The 25,032-nt window shown below is 38.8% G+C and overlaps 1 protein-coding gene across 4 annotated transcripts; it reads right to left on the minus strand.

The window, feature by feature from the left end:
• Positions 1–461: 461 nt before the first annotated feature.
• Positions 462–21,011, minus strand: syt10 (synaptotagmin X). Of its 4 annotated transcripts, XR_008600237.1 has the most exons (8): positions 20,580–21,011; positions 19,527–19,920; positions 14,722–15,283; positions 11,406–11,526; positions 11,074–11,245; positions 8,248–8,377; positions 7,607–7,733; positions 462–4,851 (listed from the first exon to the last, which is right to left on the minus strand). XR_008600237.1 is itself a non-coding variant. In XM_035943085.2 (7 exons), the coding sequence occupies exons 1-7, from the start codon at positions 20,779–20,781 to the stop codon at positions 4,780–4,782; spliced, it is 1,638 nt and encodes a 545-aa protein (XP_035798978.1). In that variant the 5' UTR covers positions 20,782–21,011; the 3' UTR covers positions 462–4,779. The 4 variants fall into 4 exon arrangements, 3 of the variants coding, with proteins under 3 accessions (XP_035798978.1, XP_023154392.2, XP_035798981.1); XM_035943085.2 differs by lacking the exon at positions 7,607–7,733 and having other exon boundaries at positions 20,595–21,011; XM_023298624.3 differs by lacking the exon at positions 7,607–7,733 and having other exon boundaries at positions 20,580–21,009.
• Between the last annotated feature and the right edge of the window lie 4,021 nt (positions 21,012–25,032).

Below are 25,032 nucleotides of genomic sequence, written 5' to 3' on the forward strand. Positions count from 1 at the left end.
ACACGTTCTCTTGAACGGATTTCCAAACATCTTATTTCCACACATCACATTCATGCGGAAAGCATAACCCAGCCTTGAGCGGGCGTGGCTGCGAAAATGACAGAATTCGTCCACACTGAGCTGCACAGACTTCATCGATGCATCAAGCATAAAACAAGCTTTAATCTTGCAATGATACAGAAATCTTGAACAAATCCGTGGATCCAGACTTTAAGCTGCATCACTGCTAATCAAGTGGTCCTTGTGTCATTTCTGACCTTCCCTGAAAATTTCATCCAAATGTGTTGGTCCGTTTTTCAGTACAGACAGACAAACATATGCTGATTGTTGCATAACTCTGCTGTGTTCCTTGGTGGAGTAAAGAAACAACTCTTGGGGCACTGCACTGCAGATATCTGTAGATCCATTTAGTTCCTGCTGGAATCTTTTAATGTGATGCCTTCAGAGACAAAGACACTCTGTGACTGTTCATTTTTTATTTATGTTGTTAAAATACATATGAAACAGATACAATAACTGATATCCCAAATGTTTACTTTAAATTGTTACAAAAGTTATCACAAACTGTACACATCATGACAGTAGTTGCAGTTGTTCTTGCTCCATATAGATTCAACCAATAGGCAAATGATTACAGCTCAAAGCTCTAAACTCCTAAACATGGAATAACTTGGTAAGGTAGAGTTGGCTTCACTGTGTTTCCAGTTTGACCAGTTGTTCACAACTATCACAGAATAAATTTCACTCGATTACAAGTCTGAGCTTTTTCAAAGTATCACCAAACAATAGAAATACATTGTGATGTCTCTATTTCCATAAGTTTACGACAACTTCTTCACTTTTCAATATGTACAAACAGTGCCATTGACAAGTATATACATACAACTGTAAACACAAAGATCAAAATATCAAATACTCATAACATACTCATTAGTCACATTTTCCCTCAATAACATTTTTTTTTAAGTGGTGACAGGCATGCTACAAGTAAAAATATTTCTTTTTCATATTAAGGGCAGAGCAGGGGAAAAAACATCATTAACTGCATGTGCAAGTAAGATAACAGTACATAGCCTTTTTCTATTTGCTATGTTGATTTCTTATTAGTTTCTTATTATTCACGTGTAAAGAGAAGCTGAGTCGATGTTTCGTGTTCGATGCACTGAACTTAATTTCATATGGCTCAATGGAAAACATACATAACATCTGCAAATGGTAGATTCTGTGTAGTTTATGGACTTTAATTCCCTGAATTTACAGCTGCAGAGGAAACGATGTACAATAGAGTTTATTCTCTCTCAAGTGTGTAAGTTGAGATTGATGTACTGCATACATTGATTTATGTTGGCAAATAACTGTTTGCTAACATTCACTCCTCCTTAGCTACTGGTGTTGCCACTGTTAAGCAATACAGCAGTGTTTAAGAAGGTTTTTTTAAACAGTGGGTTCTCGATTTCAGAAAGCCAGCTCCTCATTTGTGTCACCTGAAATACCAGCTGAAGCCAGCTTGTTAGTTATTATTTTTAAGATAAAAACTCCACATAATGTAGGGGTCTTAGATATGCACCGGACTGCTACATATATGATGAAGAAAATGCATTGTTCTTTTACTCCAGTGTAGAGCTTAGTTGGGTCAGTATATAATTGAGGGACTTTTGAAGTCCATGGGATATATCTTGGATACATGTTTATTAAAAGTAAAAAAAAACTAATGCTTTTTATGTTCATTATGATGTTTTTACAAATTCCATAATTATTTATTAAGGAATCACTTATTAATAAAAAATGACTGGATATCACTACAATGTCAACTAAATAACCGTCCGAATTTAATAACAACCACCTTCTAATTAGATAAACAATAAAATGAGATTATTCAGAAATAGTTTTGATTGTGTTCTTGTTTTTAAGTTGAGATCATCATGACAGATGTTTCTTTTTTGGCAATATATCACATTTTATAGGGAAAATAACAAATTGTATCACTTTCAGCTAAGTTATCCATTACAAAAACACATCTCAAGGAAGTGTGTTAATTCCAGATCACATGACCTGCTCCACATGAAGTCATTTCCTACTGAAGAAAAGACTGGAAAGACTCCAAGGCTTTCTGAGTTATTTAATATAAAGTAGTGTGTGAGTCAGGTGTGGATTTATAGCATGTCAACAGGTTTACTACAATGTCTTTATAAATAACTTTCAATTTCAATTTTACTCAGTTGTATATATAATATTTAGAAGAATCTTTCTGTAAAAATGCCATGTGGTGTTTGGTTATAGGCAGCCATGTTGATTTTAGGCCTGAAAACAGCAAAAATGTCAACTATGATACAAAATTGATCCCGCAATTATATATTGACCCAGTTAGTCATGTATTTGTAATTTGCAAAGTATATTAACGACAAATGTCAGACAAGGCTACCTTTTATTTGAGTAGTCTGATAAAGTGCCAAACATGAGCTCATAAGCAAGATAGAGGTCAGATTTATGCATCGTTGTGTTTACGTCCAAACTCTTCTCCTTCACTTTTAATATCGCCTCATGAAATAAAATAGAGGACAAACCAGTTTGTTTGGCAAACATAATGGCATCACAGATGTTTGCCCGTTACTCATCCATCAGCCACAACATTAAAACCACCATCTTATGTAAATCCATCTCATGCCACCAAAACAGCACTGATCCTATGAGGCCTGGACTTCGCCAGACCTCTGAAGGTGTCTTGTGGCATCAGACACCAAAACGTTAGCAGCAGATGGTTCAAAAATGTTTGTTTGTTGCATTATTAAGCTGAAAGAGGCCACTACTATCAGAGAATACAACTGCTTTCCTGGAATTGTGCACTGTGACTGCTGTGGCTCAGGTGGAAGAGTGAGTCGTCCAATAATTGCAAGGTTGGTGGTTTGATGCAGGCAAGCATTTTTATGTCAGCAGCTCCTTGCAAAGCAGCTCTGCCACCGTGGATGAATGAGAAAACATTGTAAAGCCTTTGCACTTTGAGTACCGTCAAGATGGAAAAGCACTATCTATGTGCAAATCATGTACCATTGTCTGCAACAATGCTTATGTAGGTGGTCCTTGTCAAAGAAAAATAACCATAACTGCAAGACCCAAGGTTTCCCAGCAGAACATTACCTGAAATATCATCGTAATGCTAATCTGACTCTTGTCAAAGTCTCTCAGATCTTTCCACTGCTCATGTTTTTCTTCTTTCAGCACATTCGTTTCAAGACTTGGACCACATGACCCCCCCCATTACATTTAGCAAGATGTTTACGCTTTATCGGGCAAGTGATCATATGTGGTAACTTCCACACACATTAAATATGGAAGCATGTAGTTTTCACCCAGCCAATCAACGAAGATCACTCTACGTTACAGCACACTACACTACATCATGGCATTTGACCAATCAGCAGAGGCCTGGAACGTATCAACTTCCTCTTCCATATTTGCAGTTGAAACTCAAAACTAACCTCACACATTTTACGGTTGAGTAGTTGTGCTAAGTGAAGATATATACGTTTCTTGGAATGTTTTTTACCATGAATGGGCAAGAAACCATATATGGTAACTTCATTGACCTTGAATTCCAATGTCCCAAAAGTAAAAAAAAGTCTTGTTATGTCCTCCAATAACACTCTAGGGTTGAAATTTTGAATTTCAAAGTATTTCAATGACTGCTCTTTACAGGTAAAGTGAATAACATTTCTGTACCTGTGGTTTTGTTGTTGTGGCTGACTGGTGTAAATTTCATTCAATTCAACAGAGCTGCTAATGTTCGCCTGAAATCTTGCATTGCGTAGTAAAGGACAGGACCAGATTCTGTATTGTGGAATATTGCCCATTTGGTTACCACAAGTAGTTGTTGGTAAAGATCATAATGATCACCCCAGATATCCAGAGAATTTAGAGCCAAATCATGACCTACATACCAGTGTTCATGAGAAGTACGTCACTTTCAGTTGCAATATGAGGGAACTTTAAAGTATAACTCCGGCTTTTTCTAATACTGAACATAAATCGAACTGGTGTGTACAAAAATAAATCTGAATTTGTCATTTTTAAGTTTTTGTATGGTTCAGCCGGGTTTGTAGAACAACTTTACTATGAAGTGATTACAAAGACACGTTCATTTGATTGTTGTTAACCTCTCTGTACATTTGTTTGCTACATGTATCTGCTACTGTTTCTCTAAATATGAGTCTTGCTGTGACTGGTGGATTTTCTGAGAGATTCACACAGCCCTTCAGTTACCTGCAGTTTTTTTTCAACTAAAACCTGGATCACGACTCACTGGATTTATTGAGTGTTTTCAGAGTACATGGATTCATGGCACTGAGCAGCATAGCCCTTTAGCTTTGTGCCATTTCAAAGTAAAATGGGAACACATTAAAGAGCTCTAGGGCTAGAAAAATGTCACTCAAATTATTGAATTGTTTGATACAGTTGCTAAGGACTTGTTGACGTGAGGCCTACCATTCATGTGGTCTGCGTAAATGGTTGGTAAATGAACAATTTTGAAGCAAGTGTATGAAAAACTAACGCTTGAACTGAGTGACTGAGTGCTGTGCATAGCCAGCTCTGTAGAGCACTTTGAAAAACTTGCATTTGAATGAATACATAAAATGGTAGCACAACCACATAAGAAACACATCGGATTGAATTTAGTTTTCATACAACATGCTCTCAAGCGAGTGATAGGCAACAGAACTTCTCAGAAACTAAACAAACGTCCGCTTTCTTACAGAGGTGATGTTCTGACTCTCCCCACGGTCATCAGGGAGTCTGTGGAGGTTTGGGTGAAGGACACGAACCTTGACTCTCAAAGCTTGCTGCTCTTCCGGGCCACTGCAAGGTAAAATATCACACAGCTTTACAGAGGGATCCCATGTGTTTTTGGTAGTTAAGCAGATATTTTCATTAATCGTGTGGACACACTGTGATCATAGGCAAATTTAGCCCATATAGGTCAGATCTTTACCCTAAAAAGACATGTTATCTTTTTAAAAATCTGTAAAATTACACCATTCATCAGACAGAAACTGATGGTCCTTGAATGTGTGAATATGTGAATGTGATATTTCATTGGTCTGTCTCATTCGCGATCATGTCTTAACTAAAAATCCCCCAAATAAAGTGCTTGCTCTATATAGGTTCTGTAAAAAGCAAAAAAATCTGGTCTCCTGTGAAGACTTCAGCTGTGATTAACCATCATAAGACAAAAATTCAGGGACTTTTCAGCTGAACTAGGTTGAACTGCAGGCAGTGTTTACACAAAGCAGAAGGGAGACAAGTATGGAAACAAATGTATAACTGCAAGCAGCGTTGGTTGGGTCCTCGCATCCTTGCGGCTCAGCTATCCCAGGCATGTCCAGGTGGCGCTGCAGCTGAGAGTGTATATCAGCCTATGGATGTGATTATGGCTGAACTCTGATCACACATGTAAAGTTTGAGGCAGATTGGTGCATGTAGAGGCTAGTTAGACAGCACTTCCTGTTTCATGGTGAGACATCCAAAATGGCCACCAAGTGTCGCCATGACTGTGAATGTATATCAGTCTATGGATGTGATTCAGGCTGGACACTGATCACATATGTAAAGTTTGAAGCAGATTGGAGCATGCAGAGGCTAATTAGACAGCACTTCCTGTTTCATGGTGGAACATCTAAAATGGCCGCATTCCACTGGTCGACATTTCCATGCCCTTGGATGTTTGCGGAGCATTTTGATGACTTTTGATCCCCCTTGACTTGTGTACATCCTGGCCAAATTTGAGCTCTCTCGGGGTTACCTTGTTTGAGTTTATAACTTTTGAAAATGTGCAAAAATGACACAAAATCGTCCAAAATATGAATCATAGTTCAAAATGGCCGCAGTCCACTGGTCGCCATTTCCACGCCTTCAGACTTTTGCGAAGCATTTTGATAACTTTTGACCACCTATGCCTGCTGTACGTTCTGGCCAAATTTCAGCTCTCTTGGGGTCTTGGGGTTCAAAATGGCCGACTTCCTCTTGGGTTTTGAGTATTGGTGCAAGAAGCTTTTTTGTGCGTCCCGGTGAGTTACATATGTGCACCGAATTTCATAGCTCTAGGTGAAACGTGGTCCGGGGGCTGAATTTTCATAATATTCCAGGGGGCGCTATTGACCCATTTTGACACACACGTGTCATTCCCCTAAAACATCACATTTTTCATCAGTCCTGACGTGTGTGCAAATTTGGAGTATTTCTAGGCTGTCAAAAATGCGTTTCTTCTGTTCGACGTAGAAAGTATAATAATAAGAATAAACCCATGGGTCTCAATATTATTAAAAAATATAAGTAAAAAACTATCTATAATATGGAAAAAACACATTTTTCATGTTGATTCAAGTTTTTTTTCCCTTTTTGTAAAATAAGTCATCAGAGAAATTCTATTTTCTCTCAGCTTCTAGCCAAGGTTGTGCTGTTTCCACTTTATATTGCAGTTGGGAGAAAAAAAACAGAGGTACAGAAGGTTAAACATTGGCTATAACAGAGGGTTTTCTCTTTATGGTTACACTTAAAGTATGACAAAACATGTCAGGTGTGTGCTGAGTGTCACAGAATCCTTAAATCCTCAAACGACCTTCAAGCTTCATATAGTATGAATCCTTATATTTTTACCATATAGAGGACAGCTTCTCACACATGATACTAGTGTGTGCATTAATGTGGACTAATTAGAGCACTCATCTGCTGCTCCTTTGTTGATCATTAGAGGGTTTATCTGGTGTGTTTCCACTGCACAAAGCATCCCCAGGAACAGGTCCAAGTCAGGCTGTTGCTAACTCTTTTAAAATGAGCCGAGTATTAGTGACACCGGTGTTTTGACAAGAGCTACACAGAATGGTTTTTTTTTTTTTTTTTTTGTCTATGATCACAGGTTTTTATCAAAGCCTTGAGTAGTTTTACCACTAAAAACGGGTAATCACCTGTAATTTCCTATTCGTCAGGTTGGGAGGGGCAAAAGAGGAGAAGAATTGATAACATGTAAAATATGAAATCTGCATGAAATGGAGTGAAACATTTGGCGTTTGTCAAAAGAATCAAATATGTCCAATAATTGCAAGGTTGTCTTTGTTGCACATTAGCTTGTTAGCATGTGAATTAGTCACCAGAAGTCACCTATTTGCAAAGCCGGCAACAAAAACACTCCCAGGTGCATGCGAAATACTCATTACTGTTCTCTGTGTTTGTTTCTACTTGTGTTAAATACACTTAAGACAGTATTGAGACCACCTTTGACAAAGCTAGGCCAGCTGCTGCCTCAGGATAATAACAGTTTCTATCTCTGTATTGAACACAGAGATGAAATTAAACTTCTCATTGGAATTTGGGCAAGGCAACTAATAAATCTGCAAATCAAAAAACATCCCTTCAAGCTCATTGTTAGAATTGTTGGAGTTTTTACGAGTAGATTGGTGTAAAATCCTTTAATCCCAGATTAAAAATGTCAATAACTAATAGTCACTGTTTAAAATGTGCTTGCAGCTGCAGTCATTATCCGTCACACTTTAGAAAGTAACTGTTGAAAACGAAGCAGTAAATGGGAAAGAATATTTTCGCTTACAATAGATACTACCTTAGCTATTTGAATTTCCCTCGGGATTAGTAAAGTATCCATCCATCCGTCCATCCGTCCATCCGTCCATCCGTCCATCCATCCATCCATCGCAAAAACGTGATGAATGTCCTTACACTTTTGAGTACTATTAAAATATAGTAATTAGCAGAAGTCATCCTTTAGGGCATATTTTTTCCAACAAAAATTCAACTCTTTCTAGTCTAAATTTTTTTTTAATTTACCTTGATGTGGCCTTTTTATATGCTAGAATCTTGAATGAAATAAGGAATCGACCTATTTTTCCCATTCGAAAACGCAGATTTGGATTTCTTCTGACATCTGAGCCATTTTAGAGCAGGAACGGATTATTTTCATGAGGGAAAAAAATAATAAGTAAATCTGATTCACAGAGATGAGTTTTTAGGGATTTAATCATCAGCTGCAGTGATAAAATCAAGAAGAGAAGGAGGAGCTGAATGACACAAAGCTGCAACGACAATCAGAAAATCTGACTCTGATGATGTGTCATTGCTTTGCCTTGCACAGCATTGTATGTATTCATGTCAAGGCCACACTCAAGAGCTTCTGGACATCTCTGTAAATGTGGGTCCTTTGAAAAAAGGGGGGAAAACAGTGAGGAGTGAAAGAAGTGTCTGTACCTCTCCCAGAGCATGCCAGTGTGTGATGGGTTTCCGAGGGTAAGCCAACATTTCGTTCCAGTGATCTCGTCCAAGGCCCTCAGCCTCCGGCCCAGTGCGACACACACCAATCACCTCATTATGTCCAACCCTGTTAGTAGGAAAGCACACACATTAGCACACTGTTGTATGTACGCTTGTGGTAGATCTACGTTATAAAATTATAATAATGTTATGATTAAATTCTCGTTATGATTTCAACCTACTGCATAACTGTGTGACTATGAACTCATATAACCCAACCTACTCAGTAAAATTCCATGATTAACTTTGACCGTGAAAATATAACAAGTTGGTTTTGCAAGCAGCCGGTTGAAACTGGCTGTTCATAAACTGATAATACTGATCATGATAAAACTGATAATACCACTGCAAAAGAACTGTTTCCACATATTGTCAGTCCAAGTACAACTTTGCTTTGACTTGAGAGACGACTCTGAGTGTTAATTTGACTAATCTGAAATATGAATGCATATTTCACCAGCTTTAAATGTCTTGAAAGAAAAGTGGAAGTTTGTGAAGGTCGGAACCAAAAAAAAGCTAACTGACCTCTATTAGCTCAGAGAGTTCACCTGTAAAAATCCCGAGCTGTATCTGATTTAAAATTGGCCATCGTAGCTGTTGAAGGAGCCTCCTTGTGCACAACTCCCAGCCCTCCTGCAGTGCTTGAAACGCTTCCTGGAAATCCTGTTATGTAAACATGTCAAGCGCCATCTGTGATGAGCACTGAATCTCCTAAACTGTGTCAAAATGGCGACCAGAAGAAGTCACACAGCGCCAAATCTGGGAGTGGAGCAAAAAACCCATGCCTAATTATCAGACTCACCTCAGGATGGAAAACTCTTTCTTGACAGTAAAACCCCTGAGGGACTAATTCCTGGTGCACCCATGACCTGATACACCTTGTCAAGTCTCAACCGTGCTTCCAAAAAATGTTCCTCTACAACTATCACTGTATTCTTAATTACATTTTAAGGGAAGCGTAAGTTGAAATTAATGTTTTTTCTCACCTTTGACATTGGGGGAATGGTGTCCAGTTTCAAAGAACCAGAAAGTCAATGTAAGAAAGTAGAACAAGATGAAGGCTTAAGCCTGCATCCAGACTTCCACAATGAAGACCAGTATTGTGTCCCATGACAGATGAGGGACCATTGGTCTTAGATATTAGTTCAGTTTTGGTTTTGAAACACTTTCTGGTTTGGTTAAGCCACCAAAACTACATAGTTGTGTTTAAGAATATATAATGTTTTGGTAGACATTTTTACAAGTTGGCAACAAAATTACTTGGTTAGCGTGAGAAAAAGAACATCATAGTTTGGTTTAAAAATCCAGTTCCTAGGTAACCAGGGTGATAAGTCCCTCCCCATCAATTAATGATTGGTTGACTAAAAAGGAGCAACAATGACATCAATGGGAAATATATGTTGATTAGAAACATATTTGTGATATATTATGACCAACAAAATTTGGCGTAGAATACATTTTCTTAAAAGCGTAACTGATAATGCAGTTTAGCTGCATGAGAATCCAGTTTTGTAGAGACCGGTTTGCTGGTTTTGGAGACTGCAGGCTGTTCCACTGTGGAAACTGCTGTTCCATCTCTTAGTGGTAGCTGGAGACCCCCACTTTCAGCACCACTGACAACCCTCAACATAAAGGTCGGCTCATCCCAGGTACTGGTGCCACATGGTCTTCTGATTCATGACGGGGTTAGGCACCATGAACGTCATCAGAACGTTTGATCACCTCTCATAGAAGCAGTTGAATTCATTGTGATTATCCATCTCTGTTTCAGAGTTTCATTGATTGAAGACACACTTCATTATTTAGTTTCTGCAACTGGAAATCTTCACATTTTCCTCTTTACCTGTCCACTGTGTTGACTTTAGGTTGCTACCGTTCAAAAGTTTGGGGTCACTTAGAAATGTCCTTATTTTTTGAAAGAAAAGTTTTTTCAATGAATCAGAAATGCAGTCTACACATTGTTAATGTGGTAAATGACTATTCTAGCTGGAAACAGCTGATTTTTAATGGAATATCTCCATAGGGGTACAGAGGAACATTTCCAGCAACCATCACTCCTGTGTCCTAATGCTACATTGTGTTAGCTAATGGTGCTGAAAGGCTAATTGATGATTAGAAAACTCTTGTGCAGTTATGTTAGCACATGAATAAAAGTGTGAGTTTTCATGGAAAAATTGTCTGGTTTACCCCAAACTTTTGACCGGTAGTGTAAATAAGCACATCATCATTTGCATATACAGGGGGTCTTCGGTTTACGACGTCCTCTACCTACAGCATTTCATTGTTACATCAGGACTAGGTACGGAGGGGTCCTTGGTTTATGATGTATGGCATTTCGTCATTACTGGTTGTGGAACTAGTTGGTGAGCAGAGCGGACAAATACATCGTCACGCGGCGCTATAAGATGGCTTTGTTTAAATTAGACAGTTGTATGCCATCTTGGATTGTGCTACATTAACAAATTTTTTGCCCTTCATTATGACTTCCAAGTGTAAGTCAGACTGCTGATGGTAGTCCTTTGAAGAAAAGGAAAGCCATCTCCATGGAAGTGAAACTAGATATAATAACACACTCGAGACAGGGCGAAACACCAACGGATGTTGGCCGGTTGGTGATCGATATCATGATGCACGTAACAGCTTTGTTTACATTTTTGCTGGAGTTCCAACTTATGGTGAAAATTGACTTACATTGGCCCGTAGGAACGGAACTCTGACGTCAGTCGAGGACGTCCTGTAGTATGAAACGAGCATTGAACTCACCGATCGTAATCCATCACCATGATGGACAGACTGACTTGTTCCACATTCTCTGGGGGAATGTCGAAGATGATGGCCTCGTTGTACACTGGATTAAGTGTGCTTTTCTTGGTGGTTGTTTTTCGCTTCTTTAACCTCCGTCCATCACATATTAGGTAAACCTTCACATACGGATCTGTTAGACACAAGTTCGCTGTTAATTAATCATTTGTTCATTTGTACATCATTTGGAATTAGAAACAAATGCCAAAGGGAAGGCTATTTATTTTTCCCTGAGTCAGCTAAGACTTTTAATTTATATCCAAGTTTTGCTTTTGATGTGTGCCTTATTTTACCCGAAGAGCCTGTGATGTCCATGGCTTTGAGGTTCCTGCATTTGATGACTGTCAGGGTCATTCTCCCTGCTGTGGGGAGATAACACAACGAGTACATGATCTCTCCCAGGTCAATACTCTCCTGGTGGACAAAAAGAAACACAACACAATCAATTTAGCACATTTTAAATGGTTTGACCACATTCTGTGAATCGAAATGCCTGAGCAGAGGAATAAACAGGTCAACTTATAACAGAGGTCATATTCGGTCACCAAGTACTGAGCATTTAATTAGCATTGTGCTGCAGGCTATTGTGGTAGTTTTCTCTTTCAATCCTTCAATGCTGTATAGGCACCTAAACTTAGCTGTTAATTGTTATTATTACACTGTTGTCTGATCTGCTAGTTGAGAAGCACTAAGTTCTTAATTGTTGTCTCTAGGGATGGTATTGTTGGTTTGTTTGGTCCAAACAGAAATATCTCAACAACTATTGGATGGTTTGCCATAGACTTTTGTACATACAGTCATCGTCATCAAAAGCTGAATTTTACTTTGAATTATGAACCCCTGAATTTTCCTTAAAGACCCTCTCTGGTGACAATCGCGCTTTTTTTCTTCTGCTGTCAACGTGTCCATATGGCGTTTTTTTTTTTTTTTTTGAAAATGCAGTGTATGGATGGTTTTACAATGTTTGAGGCTGGGATAGATCCGATCCACTCATTCTAGAGAAAGTCATTTTATGACATTAAGGGATTTTTTCATGGTAGAACTTCTAAATATGTCACTTTGATACACATAGATGAGATTTTTGGAGTTTAATCTTTAACCGAAATGGGAAACACAACACCATTAGGCTGACATTTTTGGTTTTTAGAGCTTTGTCTTGAAAACCATTGGATCAACATTTTAATTTGTTCATTTAATTTGGTTTTGACATTCCCATTGCCATCTGTACTTTATGCCTGGTTTAGTTACAATGAACGTTTGCTTAGTTTATTCGTATATGTTAACATGCTAACATGCTAAACTAAGACGTTGAACTATGTTTCCTATCTGCTAAATATCCACGTCGTCATTTTGAGCTACCACTGCTGCCGACTTTTCATTTCACATCCAACAAGCCTCACTTCAGTCACATCAGCTGAACTTGTTTGGGGCTTCATTAGCTAGCTAGCCAAACAAAAAATTCTTTTAGCATGTATTGAAGCTAGAGCATAAAGTGAAAATTTATGAAAAAAATCATTATTTCAGTACTAATCAACATTTCATGCTGCCTATCTTATTCTCAAGGTACTACAGTTTGTGAAATTATTTAGATCAACTTAAATAATTTGAATGTTATTCATTTAATAGCTTAAGCTAAAACCTGTACTGTGTTTGGTCACTCACTGTAGACCATATATAGTCAGACGATCAGAGATGGAAACAGAATTCTGAAGTTACAGTTGCTTATATCTGTATCTAAGTCCTGAAAAGACCTAAATATTTCTATTCTCGCAGGGTAGAAAATTGTGTGATGAGTGATATCAAAGCACAGCAAAAGGAAACATTTTACATCTTGCTTTTAGACCATCATCGGGGTTTTGTATGAGAACTAAACTCTGTGAAAATTGGAAACCTTGAAATCAATACAGCAATTTTCTTGATAACTGAGCAAAGTTTTTTCCCAAAACTACAATTTCTGGTTTGTTGACGGTGTGTTTTCATAGTATCTTTTAAAATATCACTTATTTTCCAGTCAAATCCAATATCCATATACCACAAAAGCTCTCACATGTCATACAGACAGCTCCTTAATCTTGGTTCAGGTCCATAAAGTAACTAAAGTTGCCCTCAGGTGTATCAACACTAAGGATAAGGAATGGCTAAAATAATCCCAGAATCTAAGTGATAAACTATGAGATATGTGTAGAAAGTTTTGAAATAGTTCAGGGGAAAAATAGCAACCAAAAATGACCTGTGTCTTGATGTTACAAAAAGCAGAAATCACTGTTCTCTTGTCTTGTCATCATATTTCACCAATGTTTAGGGAGTAAGCGAATGTCCTGTTAACTTATAGACTAAACTGAAAACATCTCATTGGTGGACTTTCCAATGGGGCCAGAAATATGTACTCATAACCTAAAATATAACTTGTGAGTCTGTGTTAGCCAATCCAGTCTTCCAGAAATTACATTTCTATGCAACTAAACTGCATCCGCCCAAAAAGGTTAAACCAAAAAGTTCAACTAAGGCTGCTGAAGAGGTGGATGGAAGCACAAGTCAGCAAACAGGACTTTCACCTAGGAGACTGGCCTTTTTAATTCCACTATTTTTAGACTTAAGTACTTGTTTTTTTACTGTTGGTTTTCACTCACTGTTTGCTTAGGTTTAGGCTCCAAAATAACAAGGTTATATTTCAGAACATTCTACACCCTTTTTCGACATGTTTGAAGGTTCTCTGGTCCCGCCCCATCTAATACATGATTGGCTGACTGAAAAGGAGCAGCAGTAAAGCAACAAAATGAGGGGGAAAGTTGTTAATTTTAAAACGTATTCAAAGTTGTCAAGCAGGAAGTACATTTCCCTCGAGACATAGATGAGAATGGATTTTAGTTGTATAGGAATGTAATTTCTGTCCTGAAATCTTGTTGTTTTTACAAAACAGCAGCAAAAATCATCAACTTTTCACATGTGAAGGCAAATAAGTTGTGACCTTTTTTTGGTAGAGAGAGAAAGAAAATCCAGTCGAGTTAATCCTGAAGCAAAGTGAAGATTTGTAGTTATTGTGCTGCAACTAATTTAGTCTACAGAAGCTAAAGTGACCAGAAAACAAAGGCTTATTGTTCATCACAATGAAAACAATCATCAACAAAGCAGAGAGGCGTGAACAAATTGTGATAAGCGGTAATGTAGAAGTGAATGCGTTCAGGGGTAAATTATCAGGTCTTTTCTGGGGAGAGTTCATATGAGGACATGCTGTCTGTATTACCCTGTTTGTCTACCTGCATTAGAGTTTCCATTGTTGTTGTTGGATATTTATACTCTGTGTTGCTCTAATTACGTCTGCAGAAAACCCAGCAGTTTCTGGGAAATGTGAGTGGGTGCTTGACTGATTAAATCCTTTTCCCAAAGCATTTGAAGAATACAGTGTGTTCAACCTGCCAGAATTCAAGCTCTCAGAGGTGAATCAGTACAATGCTTCTCGATCAGAACTTTCTAAATACAGTATAAATTTCCATATACTACTTGTTTTTCCCTCAGCGACAGCACAGAAGCCTGTTGCAACGTTTCTTGTACAGCAACGTTTTCCACATGTGAGGATTTGGCGGCGTCTCGGTGTGAACGGCCACTCACCGTCGTAGCTGCGTGAATATCCTTCCAGACCACCGCCTCCCTGGAAAGATCAGAGAGTTCAAAGAGGTTGTCCACCACCACCTCACCAATCATATCATGGCTCGTGAATCGATCGAAGTCGTAGACGCTGAAATGCAGCTTGCGGTTGCACAGCTCGTCGTACACCACGGGGAAAGAGAAGGTCTCGTCAAACATGGGGTTCAGATTCTTGCGGTGGACTCGGGTCTGGAACTTCTTCTTCCTCTCAGGCAGCAGGTAGATCTTCACGTAGGGGTCGGAGGTGCCTGTGAAGTCTTTGGCAGGCAGGTCTAAGGCCTTGAGGATCCTCACCACCAAAGCTTGCTCCTCGTAGTCGTAGCGAAGCGAGAAGCTCAGCTTTCCACACGTCTCCACGGGCTCTTTGGCCTCGTCCTCTGAGTCCACAGACTTCTGCTTGTAGAGCTCAGGTTTTATTCTTCCAATGCTCACTGTAGAGGACTGGCGGAGAGGCACTGTGTCCATGCTGAAATCAAAACTGGTGACATTCATCTGACGAGGCAGGTGGCGGCGGAATGAATTGTGCCTGTTGAAAAGGGTAGAGGGCAACTGGTAAACGTCTCGAGTGCATTTGGTGTCACGCATGAGTGGCTTTTGTTATGATGGGCACTAATGGTTTGTCAGGAGAGTACTACATCTAAAAACCATGCATAATAATCTGGAGAATAGCTCCAAAATTACCATCGACTGGTCTTCAGCCCCCAGGACAAAGCACAAAAACCGAGTATTGAAGCATATAAACATTTATTGAACCTGATAGTCCCCCTGATATACAGTAGTGCCAAATTACTGGAGGCCTAAAGTGGCTGAGTCAGTCCCACTTAGGAGGAGCAGAGGTATCAATGTGCTTAATGTAACAAACCCAATATTGTCCTTTTGAAGCTTGTTAAGTGAGTAGTTTAAAGTCAACACATCACAGTCTTGATTTTTTTATACTCCCATATAAGAAAATGTCACACTTCCAGTCCAACGTATTGTTTTACCAAAAAAAACAGCTCTGAAAATGGCACCAAGCAAGATTAAGTCACAAAAGGTCAAGCTGACAAACTTATGCCACCACTGCATGTGATTTTTGGATACTGAAAAACAACTCCAGCATTCATATTTGAGCCCTAGTACCAATTACCTAAATGCTGCAACATTCAGCGAAATTGACATCTTTTGAGAAAACCACAGCTGTGATTGACTCGCCAATCTCGTCACCTAGCAACTGGCCATCCTCCTTTCTGACAGTAAGACAATCACAGCGATCCGGCAGTCGTGGCACAAATGATATGGTTCAAGAAGCGAAGCCTACGCTTAAATACTACGTTCAACCCTTATGAACAACATAAAAGGCTGGGCATTGTCTAAGAGCCGGCACAAACCTCAAGGGGAATGGGAAACAATGGCGAAAGTACAGAATTGAACACAGATTAGTGCTAACAATTTACTTCAATGCTCATTATTTTTTGATGCTGTAAACTTTAAACCTCCTTTAATTTACAGAACCTCTGCTGGGTTCATGACATCTAGAGTATAGGTGGAAAAACCGATCCAGCTTGTGTGAAACTTTTTCTAAACCAATCGTAATTGTCTTGGGCAGAGCTAAACCCAAGATGCAGCAACAAGTGGCTCCTCAAAAGCAGCAACAGGTGGAATTGTCATTATAATGGATAATCCACAGAAAGATTGCTGCCTGGAGGCTGTTGTTTGTTGAGAGCAAAGCTGTCTGAAATGAGCAACTAATGACAGGAGTCAGATTCCTCACTCTTAAAACTTAAAAACACAAAATGACAAAAATGAGACAACATGACAGAAGCGAGAAAAAAATGACAAGTAAGACAAACAACACGAAACAAAACAAAATAGAGACAAAAAATTAGAAAAACTTACAAAACGACAAAAAAATGGACATACAACATAAGCGAGACAAAAAAACACAAAACGACAAAAACGATACACAAAACAAGAAATGAAACTAAACACAAAATGACAACAATAAAACAAAAAAGCACAGGCAAATCAAAAAGGAAACGCAAACCGACAAAAAACAGAAACAAAACAACAAAAACATGAGACAAACGACAAAAGAACAATGAGCAATCTGGTATTTTACTTTATGATCAAAACAACTTGTCAAGGTCTAGAAATTATTTTAAATTTATAGTTTTACAAATTTAAGGTTTACAGTTAATGTCTTCTCTGTTTTTTCTACACTTTACAAAGCCATCATGAGAGCCAAATTGGACGCTCTGGAGGATTGGTTTTGGCCCGCGGGCCGCATGTTTGACACCCCTGCTGTAGAGTGTTATAAAATGCCTCTTAAGCCTCCTGTTGTCTTCACTTATGGGCACCCAAAAATATTGTTTCTTTGTCTGAAAAAAATCCAAAAATGCAGCAAGAAAATTCCCCAAATTTCTGAAAATTTGCAAAACCTTCAGGAAGAAAATTCCAATAATTCCTTAAAAGTTTCCCTTAAAAGAATTATTTTAAAAAAATCCGTCAAATTTGGCAAGAAAATTCTTTTAAATATTTTCAAAAAATGAGTAAGAATCTTCCAAAAAAAAATCCTAAAAATATCTAAAGTGATTCCATATATATCAGTAAAACTTCTATTTTCTTTTTTTGTGAATGTTCTTAAGAAACATTTTTAACATTTCTTTTCTTCATCAAAAAATTTTCAAAAATTTCCCGAAAATGTGGACGTCAGAAGTTTCACTGTGAAAACATACATATATATATATATATATATATATATATATTATATATATATATTATATATATATATATAATATATATATATATATTTTTTTTTTTTTTTTTAAATTCATTTATTTCGTTTTTTTCTTTTTTTTCCCCCCACATTTTCAAACTTTAAAACAGGTCAGTTTTGACCCGCAGGACGACACGAGGGTTAAGCTAAGATTGGCCCTAAAACAATAATTAACCTTGAAATCTACTGTTGCATGTTGTGGGTGGTTTTGACTTTTAATCTTTCAAATGGTAATCATCGGTGAATCACTGTCAAAAAAGTGGGCGGAAGGATCCAGAAAGTGGGCGTTGTAATCTATAACCCGGCCTTCCTGTGCCACTGGTGGGTGGGTAGTTCATGGAGAACTTGGTGGCAGTATAATTTAATTAACGAGCCTACCAACAAACCAAAGCACGTGTCGATATCGGCGTTGTGTGAGAAACTGAGAACAGCTGCCTGGTGCGTCTCACAAGAAACCCAGTGTTTGACCGTGACAGCTCCCTCCCCACAGCAACGCTTGTTACGGATGTTCCAGTTTAAACACAGCGCTGGGAAACAAAGACAAGCACGAGCCGATTGTTTAATTACTGGGGTTGCTTCCCATCGTTTCCATAGCAGCTTGACTGTGATTACAGGGTTCATACTGCAGCAACATTTCAGATGTGCTCCAGATTCAGATATTTTTTCATGTGCAACAGCATCTCAAGGTCACCAGCCAGCCACTGATGATCTACGTGACATGTGCCAAATCCACCCCGGGCGCAGTTTCAACGCTGTCACGAACTGTCAGGACAGCGTTTGTGTGAGCATCAGTTACGTATGAGGCAGGGGTTGGTGGAAATAAACCCCAAAGTGGGCTCAAAAAGGCTGATACACTGGAAAAAATGCCCCTCTCAAAACAAGAAAAAAAAATTATTTCAAGGAACTTTTACCTTAAAATAAGTGAAAAAATCTGCCAATAGAGCAAGTCAAAAATGTCTTGGTAAGATTTCTTGAAATAAGATATGATATTTAGAATATTGAGATCTTAAAATTAGCTGGGAAAACTTATTTTAAGCTATATTTTACCAGGATTATCAAGCTGAGGTGTCTTAAAATAAGCCAGATATGCTTAAAAAAATAGTAGTTTTTCACTCAAAAGTAGATTTTGCTTTCATGTAACCTCCTAATTTGAGATGTATTAAACTTATTTTGAGTTTTCTTGTAAAATACAACTGAAAACGAGACAATTTCAAGATTGTTTGACTTAAGATATTTAAGATGGATTGCCTTAACCCTCCTGTTATCCTCATTTACGAGCACCAAAAATTAGTTTCCATGTCTGACAAAAAATCCAAAAATTCAGCAAAAAAATTCCCCAAATTTCTGAAAATTTGCAAAACCTTCAAGAAGAAAACACCAATAATTCCTTCAATGTTTCCCTTAAAAGTTTTATTTTTAAAAAATCCCCCAAATTTGGCAAGAAAATTCTTGTAAATATTTTTTTTTAAAAATGAGTAAAAATCTTCCAAAAAATCCTAAAAATATCGAAAGTGATTACATATATATCAGTAAAACATCTAATATTTTCTTTAAGAACATTCACAAAAAAATCGGAAAATTGATTGATTTTTTTGTGAATGTTCTTCAATATTTTTAACATTTCTTTTTTCTACCAAAAAATGTTCAAAGCGTTCCCAAAAATGTTGGAAATGTGGACATCAGAAGTTTCACTGTGAAAATAGTTATTTTTTTTCCTCCATATTTTCAAACGTTAAAACGGGTCAATTTTGACCTGCAGGACGACATGAGGGTTAAAACAAGTCCCTCCATCTGCTGAAATGTCTCTTGTAAAGTGAATTTATCTTAAATCAAGTGGGATGAGACATTTTGACTAAAAATAAGACAAATAGACTTGGTAAGATTAGGGTTTTGCAGTGAATTGCACTGTAATTGTAAGCAGCTGATATGTGCTTTGTGTGAATAGACCATTCTGTCCTCAGTGCAGGGGCAGACTGGGAGGGGTGGGGACGGCAGCTGCTTCATGTGAGGGTACCTGGAGGAGGAGGTCGGCTCGGTGGTCTGCCTCTGGATCTTCACCTGCTGGCTCAGCTTCTCCCTCAGGGCTGTTTGCACCTGGGCAGGGATGTCTGGAGACGTCTGGCTGATCTTCATGGCTGCCTCCAGGAGCTTGACAGAGCTCCGTCCGTTCACCTTCACCTCCAGCGGGTACTTCTTCTCCGCCTCGGCCGCTTTGCACTCGGTGACCGCCGTGGGGTTGGGCGGAGGGACATCGGGGAAACCCACGCGGAGGCCATTTTCGGCGTGGGCCGGCAGAGCCTTACTCCTCCAAATGGGCCAACACAGCTTCCAAAACACAAAGAGAGAGACTACCAACAGGGCGAGGCCACAGAAACCCACGACCACAGCAAGGAGACTAATAGAGATGTCTACAGTTAGCCCACAGGTGACACCACAGACAGGAGAGGAGAAGCAGGCGAGGGACAAAATGTGACAGACAAACATGCAAGGGAGAGGGAGAAAAAAGGAGAGAAAGCAAGCTGTAAGAAAGAGGGGGCAGCATGTGCACCTGGTTGATAAAAAGTCACGTAAAACCAGTCAAGGAGCCACAGCATCAAGAAAATCACACAAAGAGGGAAAATATCACTCTGAGCTCCTGTGTGCTGCTGATATTTCCTGCTCTTGCTTAAATTAAAATGCAAAATGTGCACAGATTGGATATGCAAGGAGGCTTAATTAGCTCATACATGCAGCTTATTTAAATGAGGTAATAAACCAGACCGCAGGACAGAAAGACGACAGAAAGACTGATCATTATTTCCCCTCAGTCTGTTGTCCAACTGTTGCTGTTCCACCAGTGCGCGCTGAGCTGCTGCAATATGCGTAACAGGTAGATGAACACTTTGAGAACTGCTCTGCACGGGAAAAATAAACCAAACTAAGTGGCGCAGTGGAGTTTTAACTCGTGCCACTTTGTGATTAGTTTCTCCTTTACGCGCCAAACCTGCAAGTACCTCATAAGAACAGAGAAAAGTGACTAAATGGGGAGGTTTAGGGAAAGAAAAAGAATGACTTTTTTTCCATTTACCTGCATGTCCTTTACCTAGTATGTTGCTCTCCAGCGGGAATATATCCGAGCATTTCTCCCGGTCGACGTGTCCCGTGAGACAAAGTTCCGTAACGATTTGGAGAGCCCTCTGGCACAAGGTGATGCTGTCATCCGTCCGGACACTCATGTCTCTCCTGTTAAGCCATTGCACGCCGGAGGAGCCGGTAGGGCGACGGTTCATCTGGACAGCCGTTTATACGCCGCGGAGTGCAGCCTGTCCGCGGCAGACAGCGGGGAGGCGCGCTGCGTCCTGATCCATATCCGGCGCGCACCGAGGAGCGACTGGCCACACGCGCTCCCTGCGTTTGGAGAACAGCTGGCGGGAGTGCACGAGTCCAGCCCCCACTGCGTCCAATAGCGAGGCGCGTCGGGTTGACACTGTCGGTTGGTGTCAGTAACGGGATTATTGCTTCTAGTGCAGACCGGAGTGTTCCCCAGGAGAGACCCGTCTGCGTCCCGCCTCTCAGCAGCACATGTTGGTTTAGACCAGGAGTGTCAAACTCATCTTAGTTCAGGTTCCACATTCAGCCCAATATGATCTCAAGTGGACCGGACCAGTAAAATCACATCCCCTTAGTTTTAATGCAAAAAAGTCCATTCCGAAAATGTTCACATTTAAGGAATTATCTTTTTACAAAACATCATGAACAACCTGAAATTTAAGAAAAATAAGTTCAATTTCAACAATATTCTGCCTCAATTTATCATTTACACATTAAAACTTCCAGATCAGTGTTTCTACAAAAAGGCACAAAACATTAGTCACAGCTATCTAGAACTGAATGATAGAGTGTTTTACTTCATGATCAAAATGCTAAAAGTCTGACAAAAAAGACAAAAATACTGCAAAAATTAGACAAAATATTACAAAAATGAGACACAAAATGACAAAAAATGAGACAAACGACACAAAACTAAAAAGAGACACAATTTGACAAAAAAATTACAAAGTGACAAAGAAATGGACAAATGACAACAATGAATCCAGGCAAGGCAATTATTTAGGTTACTTTTATGTAAATACTTTATTTTAATTAAAAAAAAAAAAATATATATATACACACACACACACACACACACACACACACACACACACACACACACACACACACACTACTGGTCAAAAGTTTGAGGTCACCCACTCAATTTCATGTTTTCCATGAAGCCTCACATTTTTATCCATGTGCTAACATAACTGCACAAGGGTTTTCTAATCATCAATTAGCCTTTCAACACCATTAGCTAACACAATGTAGCATTAGAACACAGGAGTGATGGTTGCTGGAAATGTTCCTCTGTACCTCTATGGAGATATTCCATTAAAAATCTGCTGTTTCCATCTAGAATCATCATTTACCACATTAACAATGTCTAGAGTGTAATGCTAATTTTATGTTATCCAGTGACTGGATTTTCCAACAAGACAATGCCCCTTACCACACGGCGAGGTCAGTTAAAGACTGGATGGAGAACCAGAACATTAGAACCATGCCTTGGCTGCTCAATCACCAGATCTAAATCCAACTGAAAATCATCAAACTCAAAATGGAGAACCACAAACCCAAAAACAAAGCAAATTAGTTAGAATTAGTGCAACAGGAATGGGCTGCTGTGACAGCAGAACAATGTCAGAAGCTGGTGGAGAGCAGCCAAGATGCATGGATGCAGTCATCAGAAACAATGGTTAGGAATCAGTACTAACTCCTGTGTGGATCATGGGACTAAAACAGACAGAAAAGAAAACATGGAATCCTAAAAGCTGTTTCTGACAGAACAATGCCATAGATATTGATGGAAGAACTGAAGTGATTTTGGTTATTATCAAGAAAACCATGGAAAATATCTGATATCAGCTCTGAAATGAAACTCGTATGAGCTATTTTATTTTTATTTATTTATTTATTTATTTATTTATTTATTTATTTATTTATTTATATATATATATATATATATATATATATATATATATATATATATATATATATATATATATATATATATATATATATATATACATACAATGAGGTAAACGCCTAATTAGCTTCCTAGAGAACCTGTATCATTAAAACAGCAATAGAGAAAATTTTGAATACTCTGACGTCCACGTATGTGGTGTTAATTAAATTCTGTTTATTCCCATTTAAAGAACAGATAAATTCAGATATCTACCACAGCCTCTGCCTACAATATATACATCGCACCAAAGAAGTCACTTAAATAAGTGAGGAGGCTGGACAAGATAAAGTCATAAAGTTCAAGGATATTCCTCACTGTTGCTGCAATGACTTTGCCTCTTCTGCTGCTGGAGCTCAATGTTTATCCAGTCTTTGTCACTGGACGCTTCTTTCATTCACCGTATGCTACCTATAGCACAAAAGTGCAGCCAAGGAAAACTCAAAACTGCAGTGGAAAGAGGATAACAATAACAGCTGTAATGAAAGAGTGACAAGTTAACTGAACGGTGATTCAGAATTTTGGAGCCATGGTTACTATGGTGTAGCTACTCTGCAGGAATGATATTCAGAAAGCAGCATGTATATATGAGTGTGAAAGGGAACAGGACATTTTATCCTAGTGAATGGGGAAAAAGTTAAATCCAATAGTTCCATACGAAGTACCTCCATGTATATGAACTAATACACATTTATATGTTAAAACCTGTGGATTTATGGCAAAGGATACTAAGAAAAGAAGCTTTTTCCTTTGGACGGAGTTCATTTTCTGCAAACTTTTTTTTTGTCTGACCAGAGCAATCCAACTTCCTGTCTCCCAAAAGTTACCTTCCTACACATTTAAACTGCTTTCTCAAGTAGGCTTTGACGCTATTATATTTTCTCCCAATCTATCAATGTATGTACCGCTTCCATCTGCTGCTCTTCATCAACATGGTAACCCTGAAGAAGAGATGAGAAACTTTAAACTTATTGTGAAAGGGTGTTGTTAGTTAACTCAAAGCCAGGATAAATTCCTAACCCTACTAACCCTAACCCTACTAACCCTAACCAAATCAATTATTTTTGATGCTGAAGCCTACCAAACTTACAGTTAACATTGTGAAAGGACTGATTTTAGCCCAAAGAATATTTCTGTTAAGGGTGTTTTTTGATGTTCAAACAGCAAGTAAAAACTCAAGTAAACAGTGAGTAAAAATGAAACTTCAGCCTTAGAATGATTAGTACTCTATTACTATTACATGACACCGTCACTCGACTCAGCTGGAGTCCAGTGGAGTGCAGTAGGTGCTAGTGGAAAAGCGCCTTCAGTCAGCTGGGATAGACTCCACCCCTCCGTAACCCTAATGAGGATTAAGCGGTGTACAGATAATGGATGGATGGTTTTGTTTCTGGCTTCTTCACATTCATGGATAACATAGCTTTTACCACCACCTTCTGATGATGCTACACATCCTAGTTCATTGAGCCTAATTCCCTTTTGTTTACCTTTCTGAAATCCTTGGCAACACTTCAGATTTATTCTGGATTTATTGAAGAACTATATGGAAACACATCTGTAGAGCTTCTAGTTGGGCTGCTGCTTGTTATTGTCACAGTTTTTAATAAGAGATGATTCCAGAAAGCGGTCACTCCTGTCCACTTTAGTTTGTTTCTGATTGAATAATGGCATTCTCTTACAAATTGTCTACTCTCTCCCATTAGAGCAACGTGTCCCATTTTGGTGCATTGTTCTCAGCACCGTTAAATTGTGAAGCCAAAACCAGAGGGCTGTTTGGCAGACCACCAGAACAGGGAATTCACCAACAAAAGGGTAAAATAATCAGCCGTCGTGCTGAGTGACTCTGCAGACTCAATTCATGCAACTGATACAAACCACATGTGCATACAGCCAGCTGCTATTTGGACAATAATGTAATCATTTAATTGCACAACGTTCTTTTAGGATTTTTGGGAGCCTCCTGTGGCATTAAAAATTCATACCAGACTCCATGCAAAACATTGTCTCTACCTTTTGTCAGGAGCCTTCAATACAATCTGGTGTATTTGGTTTTATTTTCAATGGCAATTTATTCCCAACATACATGTTTCGTCATCTGTATGCGAGATTGCCTTCGTCTCTGAGAGAGTGTCTCTGTTTATGTCTGGAGTAGAATTGTGGAATGAAACAAACAGCATTTGCCCTGTGGCTGAGCCTGCTGGGACATTAGAGTTTAGCTGGAAAATCAGCTCCGCTTTAAAAGCATTTTGATGGCAGTTATAGGTTACAAACCCTTCCGCTGAAAGAAGGCAGTGCTGGATGATGAAGGGGTAGTCTCTGATTATGTTAATGCAAACTTGTAAACACAAAAGTAATCACTGTCAACATTATTTGTGTTTTTCCACTGGTATTTTCATTAGTCTGCAGAACACAAAGAAAGAAGCCTCTTGGTCTCTTATCAGGACTGATTTGTACTATAATTACATCTCCACTTGATTGT

The sequence above is a fragment of the Amphiprion ocellaris genome, chromosome 21 (assembly GCF_022539595.1).
Source record: "Amphiprion ocellaris isolate individual 3 ecotype Okinawa chromosome 21, ASM2253959v1, whole genome shotgun sequence".
Classification (NCBI taxonomy): domain Eukaryota; kingdom Metazoa; phylum Chordata; class Actinopteri; family Pomacentridae; genus Amphiprion; species Amphiprion ocellaris.

What these genes read in the sequence shown, in the direction of transcription:
- syt10 (XM_023298624.3), bottom strand. Translation starts at nt 20,781, where the DNA reads ATGAACCGTCGCCCTACCGGCTCCTCCGGCGTGCAATGGCTTAACAGG. An exon ending in GAGCCGACCTCCTCCTCCAG is followed by an intron (nt 15,284 to 19,526) that starts GTACCCTCACAT and finishes CCTTTTCAACAG; the next exon opens with GCACAATTCATTCCGCCGCC. An exon ending in GGACATCACAGGCTCTTCGG is followed by an intron (nt 11,246 to 11,405) that starts GTAAAATAAGGC and finishes TGTGTCTAACAG; the next exon opens with ATCCGTATGTGAAGGTTTAC.